This window comes from Camelus ferus, chromosome 22 (assembly GCF_009834535.1).
Source record: "Camelus ferus isolate YT-003-E chromosome 22, BCGSAC_Cfer_1.0, whole genome shotgun sequence".
Classification (NCBI taxonomy): domain Eukaryota; kingdom Metazoa; phylum Chordata; class Mammalia; order Artiodactyla; family Camelidae; genus Camelus; species Camelus ferus.
In genome coordinates, this window is record NC_045717.1 from 18,345,125 (window position 1) to 18,368,356 (window position 23,232).

A 23,232-nucleotide genomic window follows, 5' to 3' on the forward strand; every position below is an offset into this window, starting at 1 on the left:
GAAACACACCCCTTACTCAGTTCATATTTTGGGCCAATCACCTAACCCTTCTGAACCACAATTCTGCAAATTTAGAATGAGGCTAATATTTGTACAGTCCACATAGGACAAAATTTTGGAAAAAATGAATGAGACAATACATATAAAAATTCTAAGTTCAACCCAAGGTGTGTTAAAAGATCTAAATGTATCTCTTATAATTACCAAATGTTTAATAAATAAAGGACTAAATACCAGCTCTTCACTTGTATTAAAAGAATGAAAATTTTAATTGATGTTCAAAAGCATTATGGAACCAAGAATTATTTTACCCATGGTTTTATAGCAAAAACAACAACAACAACAACAAAAAAAAACCACCACAGATTACTCCCTTATTGAAGGAGAAATAGTAATTTTCTGGAGGTATCAGAAGCTGTATTTTCATCACAAGTCAGTGCCTTCAGCAGCCAAGGGACCTAGTCAAGATGGCTTTGCTTCCTCAGGATTAGATTTGGAGAAATCTTTGACTCAAGGCTATAAAAAGTTTCAATATTAGACCTCTGGAAGCCAGGACAGTTCATGGAGTAGTAATAAGAATTGGATACACATGACTTCTAGCCTGGTCTCTTAGGAACAAAGAGATGAAATGAACAAAGAGATGAACAAACTTCATCTCTCCAGCATATCAGCTGGAAAATTTCCATTCTGTCCAGACAAGTTCCCCTGGGGAAATGGTGTATTCAGGGGTTGTAGTAATCTTGGAAAATGTGTTAATGAGCACATGTAGTGAGTAGATACAGCCAATATATGGAGCTGTAAATATCTCCACTGCTGCAGTTCCTGAGCAGTTCAACCTTGAGTGGAAGGGGAACCGTTTTTTATTTGGACTCCTAAGTCTGGCTCAGGGACCCGTGCTTCATTTCCTCCTTCTCCCTTGTCTGCGGACAGAGCTTCAATCTCCATCATCAACCATCCAGGGAGGAGCCTGGGCTTCCACACAAAGGCCTTCCTCTCAGACTTCCCATCTCGGTGAGTGCAAGAGCCCAATAGACACTGCAGGAGAACGTCAGAGAGGATGAAACCCAAGAACATTTAGCTGAGGCCACCCGAAGACCTAAACAGCTGGACCAGAGCCTCATGTTTGTTTGCTTGATTGGCTAATAATTTACAATCAACTTATTCCATATGTTAGAAAGAGAAGTGTCTATCGGGTTCAGCAATACAACGATTATTGTTGACAACTAAGTGATGGGAACAAAAATACAGTTGGAGGAGATTCAAGAAGAAAAGAGAGACTTAGTGGTGTCAGTAAAATTTGAACGTTTCCAAGGAGCTTTGCAGTTTGGGGGAGTAGGGTAACAGACTATGAGATGAGGAAGGACTTGCAGTGACGTGAGGACATTTTACTTATTTATTTTTAACTTTTAAGGTGAGGTATATTTGAGCATGTTCTGTATTCATTACAAAGATCCAGATCAGTGGAGGTAGCTACTCAATTGTGACTACAGTTTGTGAGTTTCTACACGTTTCACAGAATCTCTCACACTGATTATTCACTCGAAAAAAATGCATTTAATATGCCAACAGGCAGAAAGTAAAGGGCTTTACTTTGCAATTATTTTATTACCTAGGAGACTGAATATATTTTTTATCTTGTCAGCTATTGCAAACTGTCTATGCATGTTCTTTGCTTTATGTACTAGCTTCTGCATTTTTAAACTTTCTTTTTTGTATCATTTCCTTTACAATTATTTCATGTTCAGCTCAGAGAGCAAAGGTTAGGAACTACACTCCAACACGTGAGAGAAGGGGAGAATGAGATGCATTTGTAATACTGTGACAAGTCTTCTATGCTGAAAATACAGACACACGCAGCTTCTCTCTCCCCACTCTTCCCCTCTCCCACATAGGTGTGCCAGGCACCACTTCTGTGCCACCGTTTCACCCAAAACTACTCTAAGCTGCAACCACTTCCTCTAGTCCAAATTCCCTATTCCGGTCTCTCTTTATTCGTGTTTCTTATTGCATTCTTTCAAACAAAGAATTACAACTTTTAAAAGAAGTTTGCTATTCATTATTTAAATATTTTATGCATGTATACCGTCTCTGTTAGGTTGAGTGAGAGTTTATACATTTTGAGTGGTCAAATCTGTCTGTTGGCCACATTTTATTCTCCCTCCCATTGCTTTTCAAACATTAAAAACTTCTTCTGCATCCTTAGCAGTAATAAACCACCTTTTATATGCATTGCCATTGTATTTCACATGTTTTTTCTTACTGCCACCTTTTGCCCTTTGTGATTAGATCTATTTTATTTTTTAATGAAGTATAGTTAATTTACAATATTATGTTTGAGTCAAGTGTACAGCAAAGTGATTCGGCTTTATATATACATATTCTTTTTTAATCTTTTTAAACCTTTTTTCTATTATTTTCCATTATAGTTTATTACAAGATATTGAATATAGCTCCCTGTGCTATACAGCTAATCCTTCTTGTTTACTTATTTTATATATAGCAGTGTGCGTCTGTTAATCCATGTTCCTAATTTATCCCTCCCCTACATTTCCCCTTTGTTAACCATAGTTTGTTTATATGTCTGTGAGTCTGTTTCTGTTTTGTAAATAAGTTCATTTGTACTACTTTTTGACTCCACATATAAGTATTATCATGTAATATTTGCCTTTCTCCCTCTGACTTACTCTACTTAGTATGGTAATTTCTAGGTCCATCCACGATTCTGCAAATGGCATTATTTCATTCTTTTTGATGGTAGAGTAATATTCCATTATATACATATATCACATTTCCTTTATTCATCTATCAATGGACATTTAGTTTGCTTACAGGTCTTGGCTATTATAAATAGTGATGCTGTGAACATTGGGGTGCGTGTAACTTTTTGAATTAGCATATATCTTTTCCAGATATATGCCCAGGAGTGGAATTGCTAGATCATATGGTAACACTTGGTTTTTACAAGGATCTTCCACACTGTTTTCCATAGTGGCTGCATCCATTTCCATTCCCACCAACAATGTAGGAGGGGTCCTTTTTCTCCACACCCTCTCCAGTATTTATTATTTGTAGCCTTTTTAATGATGGCCATTCTGAGCAGTGTGAGGTGATACCTCATTGTAGTTTGGGTTTGCATTTCCCTAATAATTAGTGATGCTGAGCATCTTTTCACATGCCTGTTAGCCATGATTAGATCTATTTTAAAAAAACAATAATTTGCTGCCATCTTGTGGAATACATGCTTTTGAATTCAACTAAAGTTTACTTATATATTTTTCATAAGCATGTTTGAATGCATTTGTCCTTGTATAGATTAAAATTATAATTTTTGATACCACTTCCTGTACTATGTTTTAAATTACATTTTCCAATTTTTAAGTTTTTACCCATTTCTTTTATATTTAAAGCCTGTGTTAATGTGACTATGGTTATTTTATGTTTTTCTTTCAAGTTCATCTTATTGTTTTATTCTGTTCTGTTTAATAAAGTTGCTTTGAATTCACTATATTTAATCTAGCTTTATTTTCCTTGTTATTCTTTTTATTTTATAAATTCCATTTTCTGAAAAAAATATTGTTTCTGTACGAAAACAAACCATTATGAAAACACAGAAGAAACAAAGCAGGTAAGGTCCCTGCCATTTAAATCTCACATTTTCATGGAGAGAAGAAGAATAAAATAAATGCAAGTATCACAAAATGTCCTCAGGTATAAATCAGATGAGAAAGGGGTAGGTTTTTGTGGGGTGTTTATTAATTTATGGAGTGTATTGTGGGGAGGCCTTCGCACATGGGACAAGAATCAGAAACAGAAGCAGTTTCTATTTTTCTTTACAATATTAAAATGTACGTTAGCAAAGATGGGTGGATTTTCAAATAAAATGCAGCTTACACACACACACACACACACAAAGTGCCTAGTGGATTGACAAACAAAGAGCAAAGCTCAAAGCCCAAGAGTAACAAAGAAAGATGCTGCATAAGGAAAGTGACAGAAGGAACATCGCATCCAGTACTGGACCATATGAAAACAATTGAAGTTAAATACATAGGAATAAATATGGAATAAAAATTCCATCAGGGGGCTGATGTGGATACTGTAAAGAGGCAAGTGGAGGAGGGGACGTGCTGTCTGCGTGTGGTCCCCTGAGTCTGAGGCCACTTCAGCATCCACGCTGCTGGCTGTTCTCTCTGCAACCTGCCTCTTCTGTTGAACTCAATATATATTGCTTCACCCTTAGCTGGAATGAGCCTTTATAAAAGGTATTCTTGCATTTACTACAGTGGATAAGAAACTTTTTAGAATGTGTCCGAGCGTAAAATATGCCCTTTATGTGTGATCAAGCAAGCAAGAAATCCAAATGCATGCATGTGCACTCACACATACACACACGCACACACTACACACACATACACACGGATACACACACACAGCTGAATGAAGAGAACCAAAAAAAAAACCCTTATATGTTCAATACACTCTTATATTTTCCTTTGTGTTTAATTTATTCTGTTCTATTTTATTCTTGAAACCATAGTTTGACCCTCTAATAAATCTGAATCTCAGAATATGGAAAACATTCCTCCAGCATGTCTTCCATACCTATGTTAGCGTTTCCCTGCTTTTTGTTCTCTCACCAGCAGCAATTTCTGTGAGAACACATTTTTTTCATTCCTTTATGCAATATACGTTCATTCAGCTACTGTTCCCAACTAAACTAAGTCTGAGGGTTGGGGGGTATGTATTGACACCTGCTTCAAGGCACTCACAGTCAAGCAAGGGAGAATATGGAATTAAACAACGTAAATGTATCGTTCTTTTCTCTTTTGGATAAAATGCTTTTTTGCTGCTTTGCTATTCTGGGAATCATGGGGCTATCACTGGGGTTGGAATGCAGCCAGAACCAAGGAAGATTGATCTTCATCACAAACTCTAGGGACTCCCAGAGTTATTAAATCTTTTCCCCCTACGTATCCTTTCCCCCTTCTCTCTATTTTTTTTTCAACTGATCCTTTGTTTTTCTTTAAATACTGGATATTAAATGGTCATATTAAAAAGGAGCCCCGTGTTTACATGTCCAGGAGAGACTTAACAACTAGAATTTAGGTACTATTTCTACATTTTTAGGGGAAAGATAATCTAATGTTGATAGCTTGCCTTGTAATAGCATTGTTTTCCTAATTATTGTGACTGAGGGTGAGAACAGCCTGGTAGTAGCATGGCCCCAGGGTTTCATAGTGTGTGTGTGTGTGTGTGTGTGTGCGTGCGCGCGCGCTGAGGAGCATGAGCAGTTCTCAAGGCAGGAAGGAGATACGTGAGCCCATATTCTCCAATATGAGAACCTTAAAATACAGGTGCCAGAATATTAACCAACGTATAAAACCATGGAGGTGGCCCATTTCTAATCATAGGATTTCGTGCACACAAAACTAGTAAAGTGCAAGGAACAACATGTAGACTATTGACTCCCTGTGACTTGAAGTTTAGCTTTAGCAGGGAGGACACTTTGCTCCTCCAAATTCTCTGACACCAGCTAGCATCACTGTCCCTCTTGCACATTCGCCTGGACACACTGGCTTACTTTTGAGCCTTGATTTTCTGAAACGAAGACCTTCTCAGGGTCCTTGCCTTGGCTGTTCCCTCTGTTCAGCACACACTTCCCCCAGATAACCTGATGTGTCCCACCCTCTCTTCCATGAGGTCTCTATTCAAATGTTAGCCAGTCTACCTAATGACCAAGTTAAAAATAACGCCCCCATTAACTGTCCTCTTATTTCCGATTTCTTTTCTTCATAGCACCTGTTACCATCTGATAATTTGTATGATTTTTTTCCTATTATCCTTTCTCCATCATTGAACTATAGTAACAATTGTCTCTCAGCACAGTATACTCTTTGCCTAGAGGTTGTTCAGATCCCAATTTATATTCTTCAAATTTGTGACATAACTTCTCGTTAAAAGTGTAGAATGCATGACCACTTGGACAAAAGGTTGAACGTGGGACAGGAATTCCAATTCAGAGATGGCACAGGGATCTCTTGAAGGCGAAAGTTCCATACAAAATTTATAAATATCAGTTGTTTGGTTGAAGAATATAAATTGTAGACTTTTGAATTATGTTTGTAATGCCAATTTTTGGGAAACGTTGTCATACTACTTTTTGTTACCTGGTAGTCACCTCCACCACATGGAACCAGGAAATGATACACGGATTTCAGAATTTCTTCTTCTGGGAATTTCACAGGACCCAGAACTACAGCCCCTCATACTGGGGCTTTTCCTCTCCATGTACCTGATCACTGTGTTTGGAAACCTGCTCATCATCTTGGCCGTCATCTCAGACTCCCACCTCCACACCCCCATGTACTTCTTCCTCTCCAACCTGTCCTTTGTAGACATCTGTTTCACCTCCACCACCATCCCAAAGATGCTGTGGAACATCCAAACCCAGAGCAAAGTCATCACCTATGAAGGCTGCATCACACAGATCTACTTTTTCTTACTCTTTGCTGCACTGGAAAACTTTCTTCTTGCTGTAATGGCCTATGACCGCTTCGTGGCCATCCGCCGCCCCCTGCACTACACAGTCCTCATGAACCCCCGGCTCTGTGGACTGCTGGTTCTGGTGTCCTGGATGATGAGTGTCCTGAATTCCTTGTTACAAAGCTTAATGGTGTTGTGGCTGTCCTTCTGTATTGAACTGGAAATCCCCCACTTTTTCTGTGAAATCAATCAGGTGGTTCGGCTTGCTTGTTCTGACACTTTTCTTAATGACATGGTGATGAATCTTGCAGCTGGGATGCTGGGCGGTGCTTCCCTCTCTGGGATCCTTTACTCTTACTCTAAGATAGTTTCCTCCATATGTGGAATCTCATCAGCTCAGGGGAAGTATAAAGCATTTTCCACCTGTGCGTCTCACCTCTCAGTTGTCTCCTTGTTTTACTCTACAGTGTTAGGAGTGTACCTTAGCTCTGCTGGAACCCACAGCTCACAGTCAAGTGCAACCGCCTCAGTGATGTACACCGTGGTCACCCCCATGCTGAACCCCTTCATCTACAGTCTGAGGAACAAAGACATAAAGAGGGCTCTGAAAAGAATCATTGGGGTGCCAGTTATATAAAGGTCAATTTCCCTGGGACTGAGGAAGTACCAATGATGGCAGGGTGCAAAGCCTCAGAGCCAGAGATTGCTTTTCTTTGATCAGATTGTTGAAGTAGAAGTTGCTCCTGTTTCCTCACTGGAATTCCCATTTCTCTGAATTCAACTCTTCTACACGATTTAAGTGACTCACTTTATTATGCTTCTGTTCTGTCTGATAGGTAGTGTTTCTTTGTCCATATTTGTACATTCCCAAAGTTTTTCCCAAGCTTGAATCAGAAACATTTGAAAATGTCTATATCTTACATTGGTCAACGTGGATTTCTTAAGAATAACTTCTTCTCAAATGACATATCATGCCAAGTAATTTCCCCCTAGTTTTCCTAAAGGAATAATTATGAATTGTATTACTGATGTGGGGGAAGAAAACTACACTCATCAATTAAGCTTATTTATATAATTTCATGGTAAAAGAAAATATGAATAGATTTTACTTTAGTCCACGATTTTTTTCATTTGTGTCATTTTGTGTTATTCAAGGACCCTTACATAAAAGAAACAAACACAGAGTTTACCACTGCCTCTGGAATGAGTGAATGCACTATTCCTTCAAACTTACACGAAAAGGCAGTCTTTGGTGCAGAAGACCTAAAACTGTCTACAACCAACTGTCACAGGGTCACAGCCTTGCTACTCAAAGAGTGGTCCACACTCCAGGACCTGCAGCATCCGTATCACCCAGGGGCTTGTCAGACACGCAGAATCTCTGGGCTCACCTGGACCGGCTGAGTCAGGTTCTGCACTTGTAGTAGGATTGTTGTTGCTTTGCAGGTTCACTGAAGTTACAGAACAGTTGGTCTAGAATTAGTTTTCCCGCCCTTTACTGTTGACATTTGGGGCAGGGTTGTTATTTTAGGGTGCTTTCCTAGGGATTTTAGATGTTTACCAGTATCCCTTTGACATTGCCAAACATCCCAGGGGAAAAAAATCCTTTCTGGTTGAAAACCTGGAGTTTGAAAACACAGGCACCCTGACAGATTTACAATCAAGGCCCATCACGCACTCAGATAACAACTTTGGGCTCCAAGCCCCTTTCTACAATTGAGAATGGTGTTCCCGAATGTACTTCCTCATGGATAAGACGTTTATAAATATTAAATCAAACACTCCCTTAAAGGTAGCAAGCTCAGGTTTTAGTACATAAAGATATGTAAATATATCTCTTCTCCCAACAAACATTTTATAATGAGGGGCTGAATGACAGCTGTGATCTAGAGATGTAAGTATTTGTTATGGCAAAAGTCTCATGAAGACAATGCATTTAGTGCCCAAGGTTTATTATCAAAAGAACTCAGTTCTCCTCCTTGTGAAAAGGAGGATTGAGACTTTCCGGAGATTCAGGGGCTGTGTCCCCAGCATAAAGCAAAGCTTGAAGATACAAGAGACCTAATCCAGACAGATTCTTCAGTCTTAGACTTGGAGTAAACTCTAACTCCGAGCTAAGGTGCTAGGTGATTTAGAGATATAAGAGGGAGGCAGTTTCATGGAAAAGGAGTAAAAATAATAAAACTAGATTCATTTGACTTCTACCCTGGTCCCTTGTGGATAGAGAATCATTAGGAAAAATTTCCTTCCTTCTAGAACAATTTCCCACAGGGAAATTTTGTGCTTAGCGGTTGAAATAACAAGAGATAAATGTGCCTAATGAGCAGATATAGGAAGCTATGAATATCTCTGTGTCTGCAGTCTTCCAGCCTGTGTAAACTTGGGTTGGAAAGGCATGGTTTTTTTTTCTTTGTTTGTTCGGAGTCCTAACTTTGTCTAGGGGACTAAGCTTCATTCCTTCCTGCTGTCTTGTCAGGGGAAAGGGCTTTAGTCTCCAACATCAGCTATCTAGGGAAGAATTCAGACTCCCCCACAGAGACCTTCCTCTCAGAATTCCCATCCAGGTGAGTCCAACAACCCAGTTGACTGTGCATGAGATCAGAGAGAATGGAAGCCAATTCAGCTTAGCCTAAAGGCAAGAGATTGCTGTCTTTGTTTGCTTGATTAATTAATTAATGTGTTTATTTCAGTGGTTACATAATTTAACAGTGTGTCTGTGCTAGTCACACTTTTGATTGTCTTTCATATTCCTTATCATTAAATTGCTATTATGTCAATGCTAGAAATATATGTTGAGATTGCTACACTCAAACTGTGGTTCCTGTCAGGGGCAGTTCCCCGCCCAGGGGACACATTGAGCAATGCCCAGGGGCATTTTTGGTGGTCACACTAGAGAGGGGTGGATGGAGACCACGGATGCTGTAAGCCTCCTTCAATGCACAGGAAAGAGCATGCAACAGAGAATGATCTGGAGCAGAAAATTATCAGTGCTGAGACTGTGAAACCCTGGGGTAAAGAATATCATTATCTGTAATATTTATAGCTATCTTCAGTTTGTTTTCCAATCTTGTAACACTTTGTGTTTCTGGCAGCAAAAAAAGGAATACAGCTTTCAGAACCAGTTTAAAAGTTCCAGCTGCAACCAGTATGACAAATCTTTGTCTTTTTCCAAGGCTGATGGGTGTGAAAGATAGTTCTTGTTTTCTTAAACTATTGCTCAGTTTCAGCAAACTTTGCATATTTGAGCACTGTTTGGCTTTGCCTATTATTGTTGTTATTATTAATTATTATTATTAATTATATGCTTTTATACTATTTGCCCATTTTTTCCTACAGTTTTTGGCATTTCATAAGATTTCTACAGATCATTGTTTCTCAATGGACTTTTGGTGGTTGTACATAATACCTCTGTTGTTTCATACGATGTCTGTCAATTTTATATTCTTCTAGATAGATGGCCATTTATGCCATGTTTTATTTAACAATCCAACCTTTTCCCCAACTAAGTTGAAATGCAACCTTACCATATGGTAAATGTCCATATACACTGAGACCTAATTTTGTGTGGTCAGTTCTATCCGTTGGTCATATTGGGTCCTCTCCCACTACATTTTAAACATGGGAAGTTTATCTGCACCCTTATTAGTAGTAATATCCTTTTATATGTATTGTGTTCTTATTTCATATCTGTGTTTCCTTATTGCTAACTTTTTGCCTTTTGTGGTTAGATCTGATTTTTTTAAATTGAAGTACAGTTGACTGACTTACTATATTGTGTTAGTTTCAGGTGTATAGCAAAGTGACTCAGTTATACATGTATATTCTTTTCCAGATTCTTTTCCATTATAGATCTGGTTTGTTTTTTTTTTAATAGCAATTATCTTATCCCCTCTTGTGGGAGACATTCTTTTGCGTTTAACTAACTATGGTCTCTTTTTCATTGGAATCCATTTATGTTTATATAGGTAGAAGGTATAACTTGAGATACTGCTTCTTTGGTTTTCCAAAAAGTAAATTTTTATTTTTTCATTTTTAGCTCTTTGCCATTTTACTCTTTAATTAGTTACCCGTGTTGATGTGATTAAAATTTTATTTTATATGTTTTATTTCCTTAAACAGTCTTAATTTTTTTTAAATGTCATTTAGTACAATTATTTGACTCCACTGGGATTATTTTTATTTTCCTTATCATTTTTTAATGAATTCTCATTTCTCTACCTTTTTTCCCTATATAAATGCCCATATTTTGAAATAACAAAAATGAAGAAAATGTGGGGTCTCTCTTTTGGGGATCTTAAATCATAATGGAAAAGGCCGAGTACAATAAAATAAATGCACGAAGGTGACATACTGTCTTCAGAGACAAATTATGTAATAATATGAAGTTTCATAGCCTGTGTAGGTTTTATGGCGTATGGTCTGGGGAGGCCATTGCATGTGGGACAAGGAACAGAACCAGGTCTAAAGTGTACCCATCGGATGTGTCAAAAAAGAAATCAAAAGCCAAAGCTACAGAATAACACAGAAAAGAGTTCCCCAAAGGAAAATGAGAAAAGGGCCGGCACAGCCACCATTGCACCGCAGTATAACACCTGTGGTCAGACAAACATGGATGGCTACGGGAACAGCCATTAGACCAGGGACACAAGGTGGATTCTGTGATGAGGCAAGGGGCGCAATAAAGGCTCACTCCGCGCGTGGTCCCGTGAGTCTGAGGTCAGGTGAGCACCCGCACTCCTGCTGCCTGTTCTGCCTGCAGCCTGGCCCTTCTGTCGGGCCCCTCATTCGTGTTCTTTTCCCTCATTAGCAGGACCTCCCTTTTTAAATTGTTCTTGCCTTTACTGCAGTGGATTCTAAATGTTTTTTGACTATGTATCAAATCCATGCCTTTATTTTGTCGTCCAGCAGGCTTGCACACAGAAATACGAACATACGCGCGTATGTGCACAACTGAACCAAGAGAACCAGGAAACGATTTTGTACGTTACCCTTACTATGTATGATGTGCCCTGAGTTTTCCTGTTGTGCCCTATTGATTCTACCCTATTCAATTCTTACAAACCATATTCTGAAAATCTAATGGGTCCCAATCTCAGAATATGGAAAATATTCCTCCGGCATATCCAGTATTAGGCCTGTTGGCTCTTCAACCTGAGGGTCTGCGTCCGTGGGTTCACCCAGCTGCAGATCAAAAATATTCCAAAACTTCCAGCAAGTTCCAAGAAGCAAAACTTGAATTTGTCATGCAACAGCAGCTATTTACATAGCATTTATATTGCATTAGGTACTATAAGCCATGTAGAGATGACTTGAAGTGTATAGGAGGATGTATGTGGGTTAAATGCAAATACTACACCATTTTATATAAGACACCTAAGCATCCACAGATTTTGGTATCCACAGGGAGGCCTGGAGCCAACCCCCCATGGATACAGAGGGACAACTGTATTTCCATGGTTCTGTACTTTCTTTCTTCATTGGCAATTTCTCTGAAAACGTTCTCTCATTCCTTCATGCAATATGCATTTATTTAGCTATCTTTACAAGTAAACTAAATCCGGGTGGAGGAGTGTGATGAGTATGTATAAATTGCTACATGCTTCCAGGCATGCACAGTCTGACAATGAAAAAAAAGATGGACTTAAATAAAAAGTGCACAGTGATAGCCCTTATGTCTAAATTAAGTGCATGAAGAAGTGCCCTTTTTCTGTGGAAATGTTAAGAAAAACAAGAAAGTGTCGTGAAAGAGATGAGTCCTGGCAGTCAGAAAGAGGAGATACAGATCTGAATATGAAAAAGGGGTAAAATTTTCCAAATAGACCTGTGGGTGAGACTCCAAGCAGAGGGAAACGGGTGTCTAAAGGCCCTGAGCACTGAAGCTGGCAGTCAAGTTCAATGTTTGGAGAACCATGTGTGTGAGGTCAGGGCCGTGTGAGGGGGCAGCTAGCAGGTGGGTCACAGAGAGTCAAGCCTCATGCTTGACGCTAAGGGATTTTGCCTTCGTTCTCTATTAGGAAGTCATGGAGGGGAGGGAATTTTAATTCAGGAAGTTCGTTCAATGATCAGATTTGTAATATAGAAAATTTCTCTGGATCAGTGTGAGTGTAAGGCTAGAGGAGTGCCAGTCAGTGATAGATGGAAGGGACAACCAGGAACAGAAATAAGGCTGTGGAACTGGGGACCAAGAGGTGAAAAAATAGACACTGGAGAGGTAGGAAAAAAATCAGACTCATCTTTTCACCAGCGATGACCATTTACTAAGAGGAAGGAACTATACTAAGCTGATTGGGACAGAAATTTCGTATCAGAAGTAGCACAGGGGATCCACTAGAGAAAACCAGATCCATACAACAAATATTAAAATTAATTTATTGACTGCAAAGTATGTGTTGTAACATTTTGAATATGTGAGTTAAGCAAGTTTGTCTGAATATTAATCATTTTATTTCCTTCTCCCCTGACAGTCACCTCTACCACATGGAACCAGGCAATGATACATGGATTTCAGAATTTCTGCTTCTAGGATTTTCACAGGACCCAGAACAGCAGCCCCTCATATTTGGGCTTTTCCTTTCCATGTACCTGGTCACCGTGTTTGGAAATCTGCTCATCATCTTGGCCGTCATCTCAGGACTCCCACCTCCACACCCCCATGTACTTCTTCCTTTCCAACCTGTCCATGGTAGACATCTGTTTCACCTCCACCACCATCCCAAAGATGCTGGTGAATATACAGACCCAGAGCAAAGCCATAACCTATGCAGGCTGCATCACCCAGATGTGCTTTTTCATAATCTTTTCAGGGTTAGACATCTATCTCCTGGCAGTGATGGCCTATGATCGGTTTGTGGCCATCTGCCACCCCCTGCACTACACGGTCATCATGAACCCCCGGCTCTGCGGACTCTTGCTTTTGGTGTCCTGGCTCACAAGTGTCTTGCATTCCTTGTTACAAAGTTTAATGGTGCTGCGACTGTCCTTCTGCACAGACGTGGAAATCCCTCACTTTTTCTGTGAACTCAATCAGATGGTCCAACTTGCCTGCTCTGACACCTTTCTCAATAACGTAGTGATATATTTTATGGCTATGCTTCTGGCTGGTGTTCCCCTCTCTGGGATCCTTTACTCTTACTCTAAGATAGTTTGCTCCATATGTGGAATCTCATCAGCTCAGGGGAAGTACAAAGCATTTTCCACCTGTGCGTCTCGCCTCTCAGTTGTCTCCTTATTTTTTTGTACAGTCCTAGGAGTGTACCTTAGCTCTGCTGGAACCCACAGCGCACACTCAAGTGCAACAGCCTCGGTGATGTACACCGTGGTCACCCCCATGCTGAACCCCTTCATCTACAGTCTGAGGAACAAAGACATAAAGAGGGCTCTGAAAAGATTCTTTGGGATGGCAGCTATAAAAGGGACTGCTCTCCGGGGGCTGAGGAAGTGTCAAAGCCCCAAGGTCAGGCGTTGTGATTCTTTAACCAGATTGTGGAAGTAGAACTTACTCCTCTTATTTATTTCCTGGAACTTTCCTTCAAATTCTCTATACAATGTATTTACTTACTTGATTAAGCTTTCTTCTCTCTCAGATATCCAACAGAATTTCTGTTCATTTCCTTTCTTCTTGTTTTTCCCCCCTAATTTATTGCTAGCATTTAATATGAAAAAATCGGAAATTCCCATTTATCATGTAACTGTTTGGATTGCTTAAGAATAATTTCTTCTCAAATGACAAAATCACCCCATGAAATATGTCTTTACTTTTACTAAAAGAATAGTAATGTTACTGTTCCAATTGAAAAATCTAAACTTGGCAGTTGGGCCATTTTTATAATTTTATAGGAGAGGAAAATCTGAGACCACAGTTTTCCACTTTTGGGGTCTGTCATTCCTTTCTACATCACTTCCTTCACTGGTCCTCCTGGTAACACAGAATGTAACACACTAGTGTGCTTCAAAATGGGCCATTGGGTTGTGTTCTCCTAATTAGGATTCTGTTCTCTTATCAGGCTCTGTGTCCACACTGCCTACCACAGTCACTGGTAAAACTGATTATCAAATGCATGTCTGTCAGTGTCGTCTACACAGAAGCACAAATTGGATTAATAGATTGAATGAATATGGCCTTAGAGTCAAAGACGACCTTGAATATGATGGAGTAAATTTTAAATTATACTTTATTATTCTGCATGACATTTCTTTTAAAGCTTTACATCTACTCATCATAATATGGAATACAGGTATCAATGTATCAGGGCAAATATTTATTGAGGTAAAAGATTGATTAGCCTGTTTTATGATTTCTCATTGAATTCTCTTACTGTTCCTGGTTGAAAACTTTCAGTGATGCTTACAAATAAAACTTTTTCCATTGTTCTAAATAAAATATCTCATCCATTCTAACTGTTGTCATGAACAAAATGAGCAGTTGAATAAACAATATCATCCATTGTGTATCTCCTATACAATGGAATTTCTTCAAATTTTATAAAACTGACTCATGAAAGAGCTTGAATTCCTGCCTAATTGTATGATTCAGGATCAACAGGATTTGTACACAAACATGCATGTTCCTGTAAGCTCTCCTGGGAAGACTTTTTAACATAGTTATGTGAAAAAAAACTCGAGTAACAGAGAAATCAGAAATGCTCTTTTCCAGCTTACAGACATAGAATACAAACTTGTTGCCGGGGGGAGAGGGGTGGGAAGGGACAGACTGGGAGTTCGAAATTTGTAGATACTGACAGACATATGTAGAATAGATAAACAAGATTATACTGTATAGCACAGGGAAATACATACAAGATCTTGTGGTAGCTCACGGTGAAGAAGTATGCGACAGTGAATATATGTATGTTCATGTATAACTGAAAAATTGTGCTGTAAACTGTAAATTGACACAACACTGTAAACTGACTATAACTCAATAAAATAAATTTTTTTTTCAAAAATGCTGTTTTCCACTGTCAGAACACAGTCAAACATAAGAAGCAACAGATTATAATCTTTGGCCTTGATTCTATTCACTTGGTTATTACATTTGATAGCTGGCTGCATAACCAGCCATTCTAAGATAAAATTTATAAAGAACAAGGTGATACAGAAAAAAAATAAAATAAAATATTTTAACATAACATATTTATTATCAAATGGGATGGTATAGTTGTGGAGCTGTTCAGGAGAATCACTTTACCCTCTCAGCCCCACTTTTGCAAATGTAGAATGGGGTTCATAATGGTGCTGACTACATAGAATGGACTCCTGTAGAAATTAAATAAGACAATTCACACAAGAGTCTAAATTCAGTCCATGGTGCATAAAAAGATCTAAATACATCTTGTGATCAAATTTTAATTGAAGGAATAAGTGACAGCTCTTAATTTGAGTTAAAAGCATGAAACCTTACCTGCTTTGTCAAAACCATCCTGAAGCCAATGCCTGTAGTACCCAGTGTTTTATAGCAAAGAAACACACCTCTCTCCCTTGATAAAGAAGAGAATACTCATCTTTTAGAGATATTGGGAGGTATTCTCTGTAACAAGTCAACACTTTGGAGGTCCAAGGGATGGACCTAGTCAGTACAAGGTATCAGTCTTAGATGTGGAGAAAACATTATTAACTCAAGTTTGGGATAAGGTGAAAGAAGGTTAGTGAGTTCATGGAGAAGGAGGAATAAAGACAGGACGTGACCTGACTTCTAATGTGGTTTCTTGGGAACAGAGAATCAACAGCAATAATTTCTTCTGTGTACAGACCAGTGTCCCACAGGGAAATCACAGGCTCGGTGGTGAGCATAACAATGGAAGAAGTGCCTAACAAGCAGACCTAAGGAGCTATAACTGTCTCCTCTGCTACGGTCCCACAGTGTGTGCGTTTCTGGTGCTGGACAAGACTTTGTTGTTGCTTTTGGAGTCCTTAGTCTGGCTGGGGAACCAATGATTCACTCCCTCCTGCTGGCCTGTGTGGGAACGGAGCTTCAGTCTCCATCATCGACCATCCAGGGGAGAATTCAGACTTCCACACAGAAGGTTTCCTCTCAGAGACCCCATCCAGGTGAGATGCTCTCTGAGAGCTCAGTAAGTACTTGAGGAAAGGATCAGAGAGAAAGGAACCTGAGAATTTTTAGCTAAGGCCACCTAAGAGCCAAACCAGCCTGGCCCAGAGCTGAGAGACTGCCATGTTTGTTTGCTAGGTAGACTAGTTGATCTACAATTAATTTACGTAACATGTTAAAAAGAGAAGTGTCTTTTGAACTCAGAAATACAAAGGTCATTGTTTCAACTAAGTGAGGGGAAAGGAAGTCCAGTGTGATGAGAATGAAGAAGGAATGAGAGGCATAAAGGGCTTCCAGTAAAATTAAAACGTAGCTGAGGAGTTTTATAGCTAATGGGAGTTATAAACTAGCGTATTAGGTTTGGAGGCATGAGCAGTAAAGTGAGGGCATTTTTTATATGTTTAAGATGGAATGTATTTGAGCATGTTTTTGTCTTTATTAGAAAGACCAAGGGAGGTAGCTATTACTCTGCAACAGCAATTCCTGAAAATATAGTTCACAATTGTCTCACATGTTGGGAATTTGCATGGAAAAAAAAATGTGCTTAATATGCCCATAGGGGTATGCTAACAACCTTTGCAGTTGTTTCATTCTCTAGAGGTGAGGAAGCGATGGAGACATTTGAAATGTAGAAGAAAACAATCAGCCTCATCTCATCACCAGTGACAACTATTCACTTTCCACAGGAAGGAAATACGCTTTACTTTTTTACATATATTGACTAAATCTGTTAAACGCTTCCCCACAGTGGGTACAACTGTCCCCACTATTTGAATGAGGATATTAATATTTAGAATGGTTCAATTGGCTCCCCGTGGACAAACAGTTAGTATGTGGTAGATCCAAGATTCAAAACAGTTTTCTGATGACAAAAGATTTGCATTTATTATCATTAAAAAAATCTTTCACCATTTTAATTTTTTGTATATATACGTATTTTTTTTTAACTGAAGTATAGTCAGTTTACAATGTTGTGTCAATTTCTGTTGTACAGCATAATGTTTCATTCATACATGAACATACATAGATTCGTTTTCATATTATTTTTTAAACTGTTCAATTATTGTACCTTACATGATTTCTGTTGTAAATTAAGAGTCTATTTCCTATGATTAATAATGGGATGTTCAACCAGTAAAGAGTCGTAACAAAGTAAAATATAATTTCTTTCTCTTCAGAATAAATTGGGGTTTTTTTCCCTGCTTTATTAGGTATTCTCAGCATCAAGAGGTTATAACTGAGGGATGCCAGAATCAAAACCTTTTATTCTCAACACAGTCTCTTAGGGACCACCTCAGCATTTTAGATCTTTTTTCCTACTCATGTGTATATCTATGCTGTCTCTGTGTTTTTGAACTGCTTTTTATGCTTCCTTAAATCCAGGACACAAAATGGTCATATGAAGATGGAGCCCCATGTTTACACGTCCGTGGAAGGCTTAGCAACAGGAATTTGGGTACTATTTCTACATTCTTTTATTTGTTGAGGTAACATCAGTTTATAACCTGAGTTTCATGTGTACAACATTGTATTTTGACTTTGCTAAAGTGTGCTCAACACCAAAAGGTTAGTTTCCACCCGTCAGCATACAGTTGACCCCTGTAGCCATTTTGCCCTCCCCCTCCTCTTCCCTCTGGTAACCACTACTCTGTTCTCTGTATCTAAGTGTTTGTTTTTGTTTAATTTGATTTCTACATTTATTTCACGTGTTGTGGGTTATTTTTTTTTTAATATTCCACATACAAGTGGAATCATATGGTGTTTGTCTTTCTCCATATGGCTTGTTTCACTCAGTATAATACTCTCGAGGTCTATCCAGGGCAAGTTAAGAGAATACCTAATTACCTTAAGAACAACAAAAAAGACCTTCCTCAAGGCACATACATTAAGACTGTCAGGAGTCAATGAGAAAAAAAAATATTTAAAAGCAGCCAGGGAAAAACAGGATGTTAACTCACAAAGGAACCCTTAATAGGCTCGATTATTTTATATATTTTGGTGCTACTGTGTCAGGTGCATATATGCTAATAACTATTATGTCTTCTTGATGAATTGTCTCCTTTACCATTATATAATGTCTCTCCTTGTCTCTTGTTAGTTTTTTGGCTTAAAATCTATTTGTCTAATGTAAGTGTGGCTATACCCACGTTCTTTTGGCTGCTGTTTTCTTGGAGTATCATTTTCTATCCCTTCATGTTGAGCCTATTTTTTTGTCTTTAGAGCTGAGTCCCCTGGAGCCAGCATATGGTTAAGTCTTGTTTTTTAATCCATCCAACCACTATGCATCTTTTAACTGATGAATTTAATCCACTTAGGTGACTATTGATAAATTAGGACTTAGCGCTGCCGTTTTATCTTTTGCTTTCTGATTGCTCGCTATCTCCATTGTTTCACGTTCTTTGTGCTTCTGTCGCCATTTTAGTTTGGTGGTTTTCTAAGATGTTTTCCTCAGTCTCCTCTTTCTTTAGGGTGTATGTCTCTGTTGTAGGTTTATGGTTTATCATTACTGTAAGGTTTGTGTACAATGACTCATAGATAAAATAGTCCTTCTTCTGGTGATAGCATCTTATCTACATATACTCATATGGGGTTCCACTCTTTTCCTCTTCCCCTTTGTGTTTTTGTTGTGTCAAATTATCCCTTTTTATGTTGTGAATTTGTTACCAAATTTAAGTAACTATAGTTATTTTTACTAATTTTCCCCTTTAACCTCTGTGCTGTAATTAAGTGTTTAACAACCTATTCTGGTATGGAGTTGCAATTTTCTGATTCTCTCTGTCTGTTTATTACTTTACTTAAATTTTGTATACTTTGTCTTTTTGCTTCTGGCAAAAGAGTTCCTTTCCACATTTCTTGTAAGGCAGGCCTAGTATTAAAGAACTTCCTCAACTTTTGTTTGTCTTGAAAAGCCCTCATTTCTCCTTCATATCTGAATGATAACTTTGATGGATAGAGTATTCTTGGCTGATAGTTTTTACCTTTCAGTATTTTGAGTAGGTCACTCCATTCTCTCCTGGCCTGTAGAGCTTCTGATGAAAAATCTGCTGATAGCCTATGAAGGGTTCCTTTGTAGTTTAGCATCCTTTTCTCCCTGGCTGCCTTTAAATTCCTTTTTTTCTCATTGATTTCTGACAGTTTTAATATATGTGTCTTGGGGAAGGTCTTTTTGTCTTAAAGTAATTAGGTGTTCTCTTAACTTCAGGCTTGTATGCCCAGTTCCTTCCACAGGTTTGGGAAGTTCTCAGCTACTGTTTCTTTAAATAAACTCTCTGCTCCCTTCTCCTTCTGTTCTTCTCCTGGGATACTCATGACCTTAATGTTGTCCTTCCTAAAAGAGTTGGAAAGCTCTCGGAGAATTTCCTCATATTTTGGTTTTTTATTTCTCTCTCCTATTCTACCTGTATCATTTCTAGATTTCTATCTTTGAGTTCACTAATTCTCTCTTCCATTTGATCTGCTCTGTTTCCAGTGCTTTCTGATGCATTTTTTTATTATTATTATTGAACAACAGTCAATTACAATGTGTGAATTTCTGGTGTACAGCACAATGTCTGAGCCATGTATATACATATATACATTCTTTTTTGTATTTTTTTCTTTAAAGGTTATTACAAGATATTGAACATAGTTCCCTGTGCTATACAGAAGAATCTTTTCAAAATTCATTTTTATAGGTACTGGCTAACATTTGTAAATCTCAAATTCCCAAATTTATTTCTTTATCTCATTCATTGAGGTTTCCAGCCCCACAATTTCTGTTTGGTTCTTTTTTAGAGATTCAATCTCCTTGGTAAAGTATTTCTTCTGTTCATTAATTTTATTCCTGAGCTCACTGAACTGCTTTTTTGAGGTCTTTGGTAGCTTACTCAATTTCTTCATCACTGCTATTTGGAATTCAGTTAGATCACAATATTTTGTGACCTTAAGTTTGGTTTCTAGAGAATTGTCACTTTCTTTTTGTGGTGTAGTGTTACTGTGATTCTTGATGGTGCTCAATGGGTTGTTTCTCTGCTGCCACATTGGAGGTAGGAAACACCTTTCTTCTTTAGGTAAAACTTTTCTTCCCCTTGATTTTAATAATTCAACAGGTTATTAATTGGAGAACTTTTTTTGGTTTTGGTAGGGGGCAATGGCACAAGGTTTTGGTTTATCCTACCTGAGCTGCTTCTGGTTATATTTGAGAATTGGTACATTCCACCTTGCACTGCCTCTGTCAGAGGTATAGCCGGTGCCCTGGTTTTTCTTACTTGTGCTCACGGGGCCATTGGTAACTTGCTCCTGCTGGTGTCACTGGCTTTGCCACCAGGGGCACCTTGATGGCAAGAACCTTTGTTGCGCCCATGGTCTCCTGCATCTCAGGCTCTGCCACTGAGGGGGCAATGTGAAAGCAGGGTGTAGTCTGTGTCTCAGGTACCATTTCCATCATGCCTGGGTTTGTGAGGTTCACAGGCACTGACTACGGGCAAGGGGCAGAATCCTGGGAGCATCTGTGACTGGAGGGAGAGTCATAGACCCTACTGCCACTGTTTCTTGGTTCCCTGTAGCTTCAGGCACTGCTGCAACTAGAATGCTGGAGTTGTGTGTGCCAGCTCCTCTCGCCCTGCCTGGTTTTCTGGGACTGCAAGCTTAGCCACAGCAACCAGGGGTTTGGGATCATGGGCACCATGTTCACTTTTCCCCCAGTTCTGTCTCCTCTATAACTTTCAGTCTTCCCACCTTTAGATGTACAGATGTGTGAAATTCTCTTGTGTCCTGGTGTGTTGGGCAGAACGCCTTTGTTGAGTTATGAATGTTTTACTGGTTTTAGATTGAAGGGGAGAGACAAAGGGACCATCTCACCCCACTCTTAAAATACAGACACCAGAATGTTAACCAAAAGATGGAGATTTCTACTCACAGGATTTTTTTTTTTTTTTGGAAACAAAATTACTAAAGTGCAAAGAACAGTATGTGACTGATGTACCCCCTGTGACTTGAAGTTTCCAGCGGCAGCAGAGAAGCCACCTCATTCCTCAACATTCTCTGGCACCATGTCTCATCACACTTTCTTGCTCATTCCCTCACTACACTGGCTTAACTTTCAGTCTCGAATATCTGAAACAAGAGCCCTCCTAAGAGTCTTTTCTCTGGCTCTTTACCCTACAGGGCACATGCTTCCCCTAGACATCTTCATGTCTCAAGCTTTGTCTTCACCTTTTACAGGTCTTCTGAACTCTCTTCTTAACAATAAGAAATAACACGCCCATCCACTGTTTTTCATACATTTTTCCTTCATAACATCGGTCACCATGTGACATAATGTATATTTATTTGCTTATATTCTTTCAATATCATTATATAGTTTGGTTTCTGTTCCTCAGCATCCTATACCTTTTGCCTAGGTGATCAGTACTCGACACATATTCCTCAAACGCATGAAAGCATTTATCATTGGAACTGTTCAATATATGGTCTCTTGGGGGGAAATATGAGAGATTTCTCCTCATAATAATCTATGTAGAACCACCTGAGCATTTTAGATTTTTTTCCCACTCATCTATAGCCTTTCTCTCTAAGAGAATTCCTAGTCAGAGATGTCATGAAAGATCCCTTAAAGGGAATAACCCATACAAAAAAAAGTTGATTTCTTGAGTGTAAAATGTAAATTGTAACATTTCAACTGTTGGTAAAGCCCACTTGTGTAAAAGGTAATTATGCAATTTTTTTTCATTCCTAGTCATCACCATCACCACATGGTACCAGGCAACGATACACGAATTTCACAATTTCTTCTTCAGGGATTAGCAAAAGAACCAGCATTGCAGCCCATCATATTTGGGCTTTTCCTCTCCATGTACCTGGTCACCGTGTTTGGAAACCTGCTCATCATCCTGGCTGTCATCTCAGACTCCCACCTCCACACTCCCATGTACTTCTTCCTCTCCAACCTGTCCTTTGTAGACATCTGTTTCACCTCCACCACCATCCCAAAGATGTTAGTAAATATAAAGACCCAGAGCAAAGTCATATCCTATGAAGGCTGCATCAGCCAAATGTTTTTTTACATACTCTTTGCAGTTGTGGATGATTTTCTTCTGACTATGATGGCCTATGACCGCTTCTTGGCCATCTGCCACCCCCTGCACTACATGGTCATCATGAACCTCCGGCTCTGTGGACTGCTGGTGCTGGTATCTTGGATCATAAGTGGCCTGCATTCCCTGTTAGAAAGCTTACTTGTGCTGCGACTGTCCTTCTGTACAGTCTCAGAAATCTCCCACTTTTTCTGTGAAATCAAACAGGTTATCCAACTTGCCTGCTCTGACACCTTTCTTAACAACATCATGATATATTTTATGGTTATGCTTCTGGCTGTTGTTCCCCTCTCTGGGATCCTTTACTCATACACCAAGATCGTTTCCTCCATATGTGGAATCTCATCAGCTCAGGGGAAGTATAAAGCATTTTCCACCTGTGCATCTCACCTCTCCATTGTCTCCCTGTATTATTGTTCAAGCCTAGGACTGTACCTTAGCTCTGCTGGAACCCACAGCTCACAGTCAAGTGCAAGAGCCTCGGTGATGTACACAGTGGTCACCCCCATGTTGAACCCCTTCATCTACAGTCTGAGGAACAAAGACATAAAGAGGGCTCTGAAAAGAGTTGTTCAGATGGCAGTTATAAAAAGGCAAATTGTTCTAGGTCTGACGAAGTACTTTTGA

The 23,232-nt window shown here is 39.1% G+C and overlaps 3 protein-coding genes across 3 annotated transcripts; all 3 read left to right on the plus strand.

Annotated features, from left to right (window-relative positions):
* The first annotated feature begins 6,215 nt into the window (after positions 1-6,215).
* On the plus strand, positions 6,216-7,120 carry LOC102503860 (olfactory receptor 7A17). Its single transcript, XM_032466356.1, has 2 exons — positions 6,216-6,641; positions 6,927-7,120. Exons 1-2 carry the CDS (start codon positions 6,287-6,289, stop codon positions 7,118-7,120), a joined length of 549 nt encoding a protein of 182 aa, XP_032322247.1. The 5' UTR covers positions 6,216-6,286.
* A 5,939-nt stretch (positions 7,121-13,059) lies between these two features.
* LOC102504115 (olfactory receptor 7A17) lies at positions 13,060-13,975 on the plus strand. Its single transcript, XM_032466357.1, is given in 3 exon segments — positions 13,060-13,110; positions 13,112-13,415; positions 13,701-13,975. Coding segments are annotated over 3 exon segments (630 nt in total).
* An 8,353-nt stretch (positions 13,976-22,328) lies between these two features.
* LOC102504358 (olfactory receptor 7A17) lies at positions 22,329-23,232 on the plus strand. The gene is made up of 2 exons (XM_032466358.1): positions 22,329-22,710; positions 22,996-23,232. Exons 1-2 carry the CDS (start codon positions 22,363-22,365, stop codon positions 23,230-23,232), a joined length of 585 nt encoding a protein of 194 aa, XP_032322249.1. The 5' UTR covers positions 22,329-22,362.